At 44.0% G+C, this 12,470-nt stretch overlaps 1 protein-coding gene across 1 annotated transcript in view; it reads right to left on the minus strand.

Moving 5' to 3' along the window:
- ASIC2 (acid sensing ion channel subunit 2) overlaps nt 1-12,470 on the minus strand; it is a 495,552-nt gene that overhangs the window by 41,420 nt on the left and 441,662 nt on the right. The window contains exon 3 of the mRNA XM_054992824.1: nt 1,905-2,032. Within this exon, the coding sequence (XP_054848799.1) occupies nt 1,905-2,032 (128 nt within the window). The remainder of the gene's footprint in view (nt 1-1,904; nt 2,033-12,470) is intronic.

Genomic DNA, 12,470 nt, shown 5'->3' on the forward strand with positions numbered 1-12,470 from the left:
CCAAGAATGTGCATTCAGACAGCAACTTTTAAGCAACGGTAAACTAATGTGTGCATGTTGCCAGTATAACGTGTTTTTGTCTCTCCTTCACCCTCTCTCCTCACATGTCAGAAACCAATTCCATCTACCAGTGATGTACAAATGCTGGTTTAATTAAGTTAGTCTCCCCCTCATCCCCACCTGGGTTAAACTCTGGTTACAATTCCAGTTTGTGGGGTGAAGACAATGAGTGCCAATTAAAGTACATTGGTACAACTAGGGCTTTTTTCTGGGAAAAGAGGTGGCGGAACTCAGTGGGTTGCCCTCAGAGAAAATGGTCACATGGCTGGTAGCCCCACCCCTGATCTCCAGACAGAAGGGAGTTTAGATTGCCCTCCGTGCTGCTGAGCGGCACGGAGAGCAATCTAAACTCCCCTCTGTCTGGAGATCAGGGGGTGGGGCCACCAGCCATGTGACCATTTTCAAGAGGTTCCAGAACTCTGTTCCACCGCATTCCAGCTGAAAAAAAGCCCTGGGTACAACACAGATAGTCAGAATTAGCTTCTAACTGGGCTTACTTCATTGTGCTCTATATGAAAAGTAGAGAAGAGGAAAGGTATGTATGCCAGCCTGGCAACAAGCAGCGTTCATGCACCTGCTGATTTAGTGTTAGTTAAAATACGTTATTCTCCCCCTGTCCCTCCATTTTATCCTCTCAGCAACTCTATGAGGCAGGTTAGGCTGCAAAAGAGGGATTGGTACCAAGGTCGCCTACTGAGCTTCCAAGGCAGAGTGGAGATTTTAACCTGGGTCTTCCAGATCCTAGTCTGACATTTGAACCTATACACCATGCTTGTTGGATGAGCTATAGATTCTACCTCACAAATTGGGTAAAGCTTGTGAGATTGGATAGGGATGTTCCACTGCTGGAAAGCAATTTATGGCATCCTCTGTGACATCACCACAGTCAGTGTCTAATGATCACTGCTTCCATACACTGGCTGCTGCTTGCAGGAGGAGGATCAACACTGGATGTGCTGACATCACATCAGAACTTTTTTGCACTAGATGTTACCAGAAAGATGGGGAAAGATATAGGTTGGCGACAGCCACATGATCCCATAATATCTAGTGAGATAGACAGCTAAAATGCTTTGGCCTGAAGGGTTACAGATGTAGTATCAGCTGGTTGCTGTGTGTGGTCTTGGAAATACCCTAAACCACAAATCTCCAGGAACCTGTTTTTGCTAGACTGGGCTGAAAACCTGCAAGTACCATTTTCCTTAGGTGATCTGAAATGTGCTGCAGGTCAGGATTCAAAATTCAAATTCTGTTGTGCAATTCTCAGTTTATATTTGGTCTTGCATCCAAGAGCTGCATATCTGGATCCCCCCTTATAAACAGCTCCATTTGACAACTGCAAGTTCAAAGTCACATGGGAATTTAAAACTAACTTCAGTTCTGCATAACAAAGGTTCTAACATCCAGGCCTGGCTATGACATTTGGGCACCTGAGACAGAAAATCTGTACAGCACCCCTTCTATGATAGTGCTGAATCTCCCTGTGGATTGTGCCTCATGGAATCAGATCTGTCTCCCCCAAAATGTGCCCACTGAGAGAACCACTTCACCTTGATTTATGGCCAGTCCAGGGTTCCCCAAAGGAGCCTGCAACCAAGACACCCCTTTTTTTCTTCCTGTCTTCAGAAAGAATCAACACAGCAAGCCAACAGGCTGGGTCCAGTCAGGTTTTTCACTCAACCTCACCTCTTTACTACAGCCCCTGCTGCACCAATTGTTTGTCCTTTAAGGTCCCATGATTCCCAGCGTAGCCTTAATTGTTGGTCAAAAGAGACTCCTCCTTTTTCACCACAGGACAAGCTGGTTGAATCTAACCCAATGGATGTGAAGAAAGATGAACTCACCCTTTGCTCTTGAGTGGCTACAAAAGTCTGGAATCCAGGTGCCACCCCGAACCCGAGCTCTTGGACGAATGGTGGCTCAGACTGACTGTGGATCTGGACTTTGACTCCTGCTTCAAATGTAGTTTCATCTGTCAAGAGAACAAGGAAAACTTACTCAGCTGGGAAGTCTTTTGGGCTTTCAACATTCAACTGATTGCAGATGCTGCAAGCTTAAATAATAATTCTGCACCACCCCAAGTTGAACGTCATTAACCAGTAAAAGGCAAACAAATTGGCATAAAGTTACTTAGCTTCCAGGTGATATTTTACTCTGGTTACTTACCAAGTTTGTACAGTAACAGAGGAGGGCAGCACTGACAGATAAAACATAGTACTGAAGAGGAGGTTGGATGGAATGGGGAAAGGATCTTGATGCCTTTTGAGCCTCAGATTTCCTTCAGGAGAACGAATTACAGCAGAGGTCGCTAACCTTTTCATTAATGAGAGCTGCTACTCCTCCTCCCCCCACATCATGTTACCTAGAAACAGAACTTGTAGAGGAAGACCACCAGAAATGAAGCTATCCAGTTCAGGAGCACAGGAAAAGACAGTATAAAATAGAAACTTAAAAAAAAAAAAGAGCACATCTTTTCACAATCTCTTCCTGGGCCTTCTGGGGCACAAGCTACTCTACAGCAGACAGAATGCTCCTGGAGGACTATACCATCCCACAATCTGGCTCAGCACCACACAGAGATGGTGGCGATTAACCTTTTTGCCTCCTCACATTTTCTCGCTCTCCTCTCCTTCCGACTGCTACATGCCGTCCGGGAAACATACAGGCATCCCACAGGAACCTTGTGTCAGATTAGGATCTGGGAAATTCAGATTCAAAGATCCCCAGATTGCTATGGATCTCAGTGGGTCTCCTTGGATCAGTCACACTCCCTTAGCCTAAACTACCTTATGAAATTGCTGTGAGGATAAACTGGGGAAAGGAAACCCATGAATGCTGTCCCAAACTCCTTGGCAAAAAGGTGAGGAAAAAAGACACTAGGAAGTGGTACATTCTCTCCTCCCCTTGCAAATAGCAAACAACAATTTGGAAGTAGAAGGGTCATTGCTATGGGGGAAACAGCATGAAGAAAAAGCTTAATTTTCCAAGATTGGGCTGGACACTAGGATTTTGATGGTGAAAACCAGCACAAAGATTTTTGTAAAAACTTTTTGTTCTTGAGGGGGGAATTTCACATGATGCTTTTTTTGGATTCAAAGGAACATATATCCCTCCCACCCCTACATCCACTTCAGCTTTCCTCTCAGCATGCCCCCAAGAGCTCAGCTGTTTCTTTGGGTTGCAGATGGCAGAGTTGTGTGATTCCACCGGTACTCTTTCACATTTTGGCAACAAAGACCCACATTAAGAAAAAACAAACGCAAAAAGATTCTCTCCACATCAATGTTTGTTTAAACCCCCTTGACACTCAAGCTTGTTTTTATTTGGATAACTCTAGCCCTATCCCTCACAAAACGGAGTGAGGAGCCAGTGGGGGAGGGACAGATGCATTCCGAGTCCTTTGCTGCCCGAAACTTCTTTTAAAAGGCTTTTGTGGCTGTAGCACAGAGGATAGCCTATTAATACATAACCTTTTCAAACTCTTGCATTTCTGTCTTGTCTCAAAAGTACAAAAACAGCTTAAAGATAAATAGAGGTTTTTTTTTAAAAGGCTCCCTTACATAATGCCAAGCAGTCCCTCCAGCAGCCTGCTGTTTCTGTGAAAACTCGCAGCAGCTGTGGGATTTCTTTTTTGGGAAGGACTTCCAACCAATCTGGGGTTGGCGTTGATCAATAAACATTGGCTTTGAAATTTGGCCCCTTCCAATCAATGCTTCCAGCATCTACGTTGATCCTTCTTATGCCAGGGGTTTTATCTCGAGCATGTTTGTGTCAGGCAACAATGCACCCTTCCCTCGGTTTGGAAAAACATCTACTTGTTAGATGTGTGGATTTATCCTTACAGTTGGTCATCATTATTTTTGCATGTTAGTATGATGGCTCTTCAGTATGCAAATATATAAATATTAAAGCCCATTCGTCAACAGAGTAAAGCAGGAAGACAAAGATGTGGCACAGAGGAAGTCCAGAGCAAGGGGAAAGACAACATAAGGAGAGTTTAATTTTGAAACTGGGATGCACCAAGGATTTAACAGGGCTTAAGGTGAGCTGGGGCTCAGGCCCCCAAGCTTCTATGCTAGAGTTTAGCCCTAGAAATGGAAATCAGAGATAAATGAGGAGTCTTACCCCAAGCACCTATTTATTTATTTATTTGCATCACTTATAGTCTGCTTTTCTCACTGAGACTCAAGGCAGATTATACAGTATCAATCACTATAATCAATAACAAAGAAATTGTGGAAACTATGCCCTGTCTCCAAACAGAGTGGAGAAAGAAGATAGAGAGAACTTTTTCTCCCTCTCCCATAATACTATCCCTTGGAGGCACCCAGTGAAGTTGATGGGCAACAGATTCAGGATGGACAAAAGGAAGGACGTCTTCATTTAACAAGTAATTAAACTGCAGGATGCACTGCCAGTGGACATAGTGATGCACAGATGAACTATAAAGGGCAGATTCATGGAGGAGAAGTCCATCAGTGGAGGACAAGACAACCACATGTGCTGATCTGAGGTCCTTCAAGAGAGGCAGGGATAAAAATGCACTACACAGAAAGGATAAGGGCCAGGGCCAGGAATACATCCCCCTAGGGTTGTGCGCTTCAGATTTCTGATTTGGGTTTTTAACCTGAATCAGGTCCTATTTGTAAAGATTCGGGATTTCCCAAATTGGCCCCGGCATTCCTGAGCCGATTCGGGAACCCCAAAGTAAAGCTTTCCAAAGTGATTCGTATCGCTTTGGGAAGCTTCAGGCAAAGTGGCAGCAGCTGCTCCCACAGCACTTTTCTAGCTGTTTGCATTGCAAACAGCAAGAAAAGTGCTGCTTGCTTTCAAACTTCCTGCCACGCCGCTTTTTCCCCCTCCCATGAGAGGAAAAGTGGCAGGATAGGAAGTTTGAAAGACACCCTTTTCAGGGCGCTTTAAAACACCACACCACTTGCTTCCCCCAATGGGAGGGGGGTCTTTATGGAGTCTTTAAGGAGCATACTGAAGCTTTTAAACACCCAAATCCTGAAGCGGCTTGCCGAAGTGGTACACCCAGATCCTTTTCAGATGCAGCACCCTCCCCATATATCTTTGGGTTTGCAGATAAGAAGCAGCATCCTTTGGTGGACTGGGTGTGTGCGGAATTGACCTTGAGGCTGCGGAAGTAGTCTGGGTCCAACTGGATTAACTTAGCTTGTGAGCTTGTGTGTCCCTCGTACTTTTACAAAAAAATAAAATAAAGGCAATGGTTCACAAAGACAAGGTGCTGATTCCTCCATGACCCTTCTCTTGGGTTGTGTTGCTCTCCCTCATTGCGGTGGGGCTCATGCTGGAGAATTCCCCAGCAGACATTGCTCCCTTGGGCCAGATCTCTCTCATTTCAACTCTGCCACAGGTAATAAAAGTGTTGCATCAAGGAGGAGCCCAGGGGGCAGATCTCTATAAAAACACACACACAACAAACATTCCATTAAAAGTAATGCCACACACATTGCGAAAATGCAACAGGATGTATCCCCAACTAGGAGAAAAACTCTAAACTCTAATATCAAAATATCATTAAAGTGACTATATGCATTTGTGCATATCATAAGGTGCTCAGAATTCCATCAAGCGTTCCTCTATCGCATAACGTATTTCATCCTTAGTTATCTTTCTATAAATATATTACAATGAATCTCATTCTTAAAAAGGCTGTACAATACAAAAAGAGTAATTGATGGCCGCAATTTAAACTCTTAATATCCCAGCAACAGAGTCCTCATGATGCTTTACCTAAATGAGTGTCCCTTTAAATCGCTCTTGGAGATGCTGAGAAAAGAAGCTCCGGGGAAATATCCAACAGGTAAGTGATTATTCCCACTTGGTTGTCATGTTCGTTGGTATTTTCTCATTTTTTTTCTTCTCTTTTTTTAAGGTGCACTCGTGGACAATGAGAACAGAAGAGGTATGAGCCCTCGAAGCCCTAACTGGGGCCGGCTATTTGTCCGAAGACTTCCTCAAGGGCAAGGATTCTGTCCACTTTAACACTGTCATTGGGCATCAAACTCTTCTCCTACATCCTGGAAGGTGGTGCCTGTGATTTTGGCCGTGCCATATTCCGAGACACATTACAATGTAGATATTGTCTGTTGTGCTGTATTAGTTTCATTGAGATGTGAAATTCATATCTTTTTTTCTTTTTTTTAAACCTTCTTCCCCTTTCTTCATTTTATCCTCAGTACAAGCATGTGAGGGATCCATAATGAAACTACCTTACAGGAGTCCTTTGGTTTATTAAGCTCAGCATTATCTACCCTGGTTGATCCCAGCTCTTTGAAGTCTCAAATAGTTAATAGAGCTTCAAATCTACTACCTGAGGAGGCTAGAGCTGGTGGTGTAGTGGTTAAGAATGTCGGACTACGATCTGGGAGACCCACATTTGAATCCTTGCTCTGCCATAGAAGCTTGCTTGGTGACTTTGGGTCACTTATATACTCTTAGTCTAACTTATCTCACAGGGTTTTTGTGAGAATAAAACGGAGGAGAGGAGAACAATGTATACTGCTTTGGGTTCCCATTGAGGAGAAAGGTGGCATATAAATTATGTAAATAAACACCTGCTTCACCTGGCTACACAAGTAGGGCCACCTCTGTAGGTGTCAGAGCAAGCATTATCATTGGTCTGACTCCACAGGTCTATTTCATTTGCAATTTTTTTCTCTGCCCTTTGGGAAATAGATTTTTTATTTCACCTCAATTCTGCAACTGACTGGCTTTACTCTTGTTCAGTGGTTCCTCGGTGCCCTCCCCCTCCCTCAAATAAAGTCCTGGATTCCTGGTTTACCTAGGAGATGAGGGAACTAACGAGAGTTGGGGGATATCTAGAGAACTGCATTTGGAAGACTTGTGCCAGATCAGATAGAGAACACCATAGAGCTCATTTTGAAAGCCTATCAACCGGCAAAGAAAGTGCCCCCCCCACTATCCACTGCATCTGCTGTATCTCATCCAGCTAAATTATTCAGAGCAGTCCGCGGTTTAATGACTCCTAGGATGGAGTCAGCTGAAGAGATGGCTTGGCGATAAACTGTGTGGTTTCTTGCATGAATCTTTATAGCTAAAAGTCTTTCTGATCCCATCTGACTTGGATGCTGGTTTAGCTTGAGATCAGGCAACAAAAAAGTCCTAGCTTTGTCTTGTCAGTTTGTTATGGACAGAATTTCATTGATGGATGCTGACAGGGGTCGATTCCAGACGGCCCTCCCCATCCCAAAACGTCATGCATCGTTGCGCAGAAAACGCGATCGCGTTTTCTCGCGCGAGTTTTGTGCGACATCGCGCGAGAAAACGCGATATTTCACGTTTTCCGCGCGACGTTTCGGGATGGGGAGGGCCGTCTGGAATCGGCCAGGGTTACTGGAGTTGTGAAGGTCACCCCTTCGATTCATAGATCCTTGACTCATAAAAACTTGTAGGGGGTTGGACAGGAGGTTGGATCTAACCAGCTTTTCCACTGGTGAAAAAGGGAGTTCCTCTTTGCCCTCTGCAACAGCTATGTTGTGGATCATGGGATCTGCATAGACAATAGCCATGCAGGATGGGGACTATATAAAGAGGGAACTGAGTGAGACTGAGCAAAAGTTTTGCTGGATCCATAAGTGAGGTAATTTTTCCTGGCCTATTACAAAACTTCTGTTAAGGAAGACTACCATGTCTTAAAAAGATGTCAATAATTACAAGATTGTATCTAGCTTTCCATTCTTGGGTGGTGAGAAAGCAATCCCAAGTTTTCTGGGATGACAACTTTGCCCTTGTCTGATTTCAATTTGGTATCAGGCCCAGTTTGAGGACAGAGACAGCATTAAGATACTCTGATGGTCGATCTCCAATTACAGATGGACAGAAGCAATAATTCTTTGCCGATTGTGTTGGATTTAACACAGGTCTTGCACAATGGAACAATTAAATCTTATTAAACCATCTGGAGATAGAAGCAAAAGCGAGGGGAGTTGTGCTCCAATTGTTTCGGCCACCTCTGTCCCAGCAGACTCTAGAGTTACTACCAAAGAGGCCAAGTAAGCACCTCAGGAGTTGACATATAGGTTGCCCCAACAGCTGGTCCTCTGTCTGAAGCTGTTTAACATGTATGTTAGTCTACTTAAAGAGATCATCCATAGTTTGTGGTTGTATGTCATATGGCACGCAGCTGTATATTTTGTTAACTAAATCCCCAGAAGTAGCCATCTCTGTCCTATGCCGTTGCCCGGGTGCCATGGTCAAATCGTCAAGGAGAAGAAAGCTGGAACTGAAGCCAGATATGAGGGAAGTGACACTAGTAGGAAAGATACTAGTAGAAAGATCCAGAGGGAGTTGTAGTGCTGATTGTAGGTGAGGTCCTAATACAGAACATGTCAAAAGTATGGGGGTACATTTGAACCTGATTTTGTTGATAGAGAGACCAATCAGTTGCCAAAAGTATCTTATCAATGTAGTCTGGTATGTAGATTGACACGCCCCCCCTCCCCCCTCCCCCCTCCCCCCTTAATTAGATACAACTAATCTGGTCACATTGATCTATGTGTTTGGATCATGGCTGGATGACTACAATGCACTTTATGTAGGGCTAAACCGAAAGACAACCTGGACACTTCATCTAGTTTGGAACACAGTTAACCTTGGTGTTTAAAGCCCTTCATGGACTGGGACCTGCATACCTGTGGGACCGCCTCTTCCATTACATCCCCTGCAGGATGTTACGCTCTGCAGACAAGCAACTCCTGGTGGTCCCCGGCCCAAACAACATCTGTGTGGCCTCAACCAGGGCCAGAGCTTTATCTACCCTGGCCACGGCCTGGTGGAACTCTCTCCTGCTGGAGATCTGGGCCCTGTGGGACCTGTTACAGTTCTGCAGGGCCTGTAAAACGGAGATGTTCCGCCAGGCCTTCAGCTGAGTGCCAGCGGGTGTCATCTAAGACCACCACTTCTTCTGGGGCTGCCCTTGGCCATCTGCTATGCCTGTATATGGACTCCCAATATTTGTTTAAATAGCCTGCTCCTGGACTATTTTAATGATTTTTAAAAAATTATTATTGATTTTATGTTTTTGTGATTTTAATGTATTTTTTAATGTTAGCTTCCCTGAGCTCATCTGTGGGGAGGGCGGGTATAAATCGAATAAAATAAATAAATAATAATAATAAATTTGTCCTCTCATATGGATGTTAGGACAGTGGTAGCCATTTTCAGGGCTTCTTCTGTAGCTGTAACGATGTTCTAGAATGTACTACCAGTGGAGGAACAAGTTGTTTCCTCCTTCTCTGTCTTCTGTAGAACATGCAAGGTGATTTTACTCAAAAGGGCTTTTTTGTTAAGTTTTTTTTCATGCTGCTGATTTTGAAAGATATATTTGCTTCAAGACATCATTAATTATTTCTCTGGGTATGTGTATACTGGGTTTTATTGAGATGTTTTTATGGCTTGCTATTACTTGCGTACGGTAAACCACCTTGAGCCCACATTTTGTTGAGAAATGCCGCCTGGAAGTATTATGACTAAATAAATAATAAATGGTGCTTTTAAATTGTTTTATTGACTATTTTAGATTATTATCCCGTCTTTTAAAAAAAAGTTATTTGCCATCCCAGGAGGCTGATCATTGACAGATGGCATCATAAATTATTGATGTTAAATAAACAGAAAAATAATTCTAGGATCAACAACACTTGTGGTCTGAGAGAAGCACTCATGCAAACACGCAAAAAGAGTGGAAGTTAGAAGTCAAGCACTATTAGGCACTTGCCTTAACCTTTTGCACCACATAAGCTCTCACCTAACCTACCTCACAGGGTTGTTGTGAAGATATAGTGGAGCAGGGCAGAATGCTGATAGAAACTGCTTTGAGTCCACATTGGGGAGAAAAGTGAGGTATAAATATTTAAGGAAATAAATAATCAGTGAACACATTCAGTAATCTTACTCGCTTACCACTCAGTCTATAGACCCTCACACTTTCCTCCCCATGATTGCCGTTATTTTTCTTGGTCATTCAACCTCAATAAGGTAACATGAGTTCCAGCTGCGGGAATGCAAGCTGGGTTGAGAAAAACCATGTCATGTAGTTTGGACCCAAGGAGTTCATGGAAGAGGCAACATGGGAACCAAGGAGCATCCTATTTTCTAGCTCACTCTCTTAGCCATACCTGCTCTCACTGAGAAACTACATCCAGTTCATGTGTGTGCTTGTGCATGTGCATGCATGTGCATGCGCACACACAATCATTTGTATATCAGGGTTTCACAGGCTCGGCTTGCAACTACTCAGAAACCAGTTTTGCAGAAAGGTAGCTCTGAAAAAAAGCAGACAGGTAACAGACCGAGGAGTGTCCCCGTTAGCACGAGAAGGGCCAGAAGGCACAGTGACCCTCATCCTTCCTCTCTCCTCACCCCACCATCATCAATCTGCTACAACCTGGAAATCTGTGGACAAGGCCAGCCTTTGCCTCCTCTGCTTCAAGCCACTTTGCAAAAAGTAAAGCTGTGATTCTCGACTCCCTGAGTAACAGAAGGTGTCGCAACAGAGTGCATTACGCACAGTGGCTATTTTTAGCTGAGCAGATTTTGCTCGCAGCCAAAATCCAGAGGCCATATGCCCCGAGGTGTATTATTTAAAAGCACATTATGCAATATCTAGGACAGAATGGTGCTGTCCCTGGATTCTAATGGAGAAAGTCACCAGCCACACTTGGAAGTCCAGTGCCTTGCCCACCTGGCTTGAAACCCAGATGGACAGATGAGGAGTCAGGCCACCTGCATGCCCTGAACTCCTCAGTGGGATGCTACAGCCCACCAAAAGAAATGTAAGACGTTTGTAAATAGATAGGGCAATAGGATTTCCCTGGGGAGACTCACATTCCTAATGAAAAGCCACCTGTGTGAAATGGCAACATCACAACATCTCCAAGTCCACTGCCTCTGTCTATGCCTAGAACTTCTTCCCAAAGCAAAAGCTTAGGTTTAAGTCTGTTAATCCTCCTTCTGAAGCTGGAGCACATGTAACTGCAGCCGCTCTTATCCACCCATGCTGCTTTGCTTTTCAACATTTATATTTTTATTGATACCCTGCTTTTCTCTTCAATGGGGACCCAATGCAGCTTAGAACATTATTCTTCCTCTCTATCTTTTATCCTAACAACAATCACCCTGTGAGGTAGGTTAGGCTGAGAGAGAGTGACAGGCCCAGGCTCACTGAGCAAGCTTCAGGGCACAATAGGGATTTGAATGCAGGTCTCCCAGATCCTAGTCTGGTACTCTATCCAATACACTGCACTGCCTCCTCAGTTCCCAACTTTCCATCACATTCTAATGCGATAGGGCTAGCCAAATGAAGGAACCGGTTTCATTCTCATTGGATAGGAGGCCAACAAGGGCCGTCGTCACACGGGCCCTTATTTCATCAGTTTTGCACTAGAAATCGTTTCTTCTGTTATCGTTATTCGAACGGATTCTCCCATCTTTTGACGACTGCTTGCGCTTCCAGTCAATCACATTAAAAGGAAAATCACAATTTGACGGTCAGTCAAAGTGCCTCTGGAAACGGGGCCCTAAAAATCCCACCCCTTAAAAAAAAAATTCCGCATATTTGCTTTATATCACTCTTCTATTATAACGTTGTGCTGGGCCAACCCAAAAGCCAACCGTGATAGAGAGGTTTCCCACCCATGGCAGAATAGCTCTATAGTGTTATAGCGCTATAAGGCTGACGGTTTTTTTAAAAAAAAATTACTTTGAGGCTTAATTGCGGGAGTGTAGGGCAGGAGAATCAGTGTTAGGTGAGACAGATGATTGGGGAGAGTGAGCGTTTTGGTGTTGCAAAGCGTTCATAGTCAATCCAGGGCATTCACATGAAAGTGGATAAAGACGACATAAAGAGTCACACAGCGTGAACTGGGGAGAATGGCGAAATCGCAAGAGAGCCGGAATAAGCTGAGAATTCAGAGGGAGATGGCGCTAGTTTGGCGCTAAATTTATGGCCATGTGACGACGGCCAAGGTCATCAGCAACAGGTTTAAGTCTCCACTCCAATGGAGCTCCCAAATGCAAGCCTCAACACTGTGTAAATCCTAGCCTTCAATTCTCCTTCCCCATGAATTAACAACCTATTAGTGGCGGGAGCAGACTTATTTACCCTACTGAAGACCTTGGTGTCACTTGAAATCAAAATGCTTGACCGAGCCTTATCCTAATTCTGCTGGCATGTATTTTCTCTTTTCCCAGCTCGACTGAAAAAAAAAACACAGAATCTTCATGCAAGCATAAACTAGGCTTAGCATCATATCCATATCTATTATTTTACCCTCTAATGTTCTCGAACATCCAGCACAAAACAGTTTTGTATAGCTAAAAAAACCACGTCTGATTGCTGGTTGGGCCCATAGGAGATGATG

This window comes from Eublepharis macularius, chromosome 12, assembly GCF_028583425.1.
Source record: "Eublepharis macularius isolate TG4126 chromosome 12, MPM_Emac_v1.0, whole genome shotgun sequence".
NCBI lineage: Eukaryota > Metazoa > Chordata > Lepidosauria > Squamata > Eublepharidae > Eublepharis > Eublepharis macularius.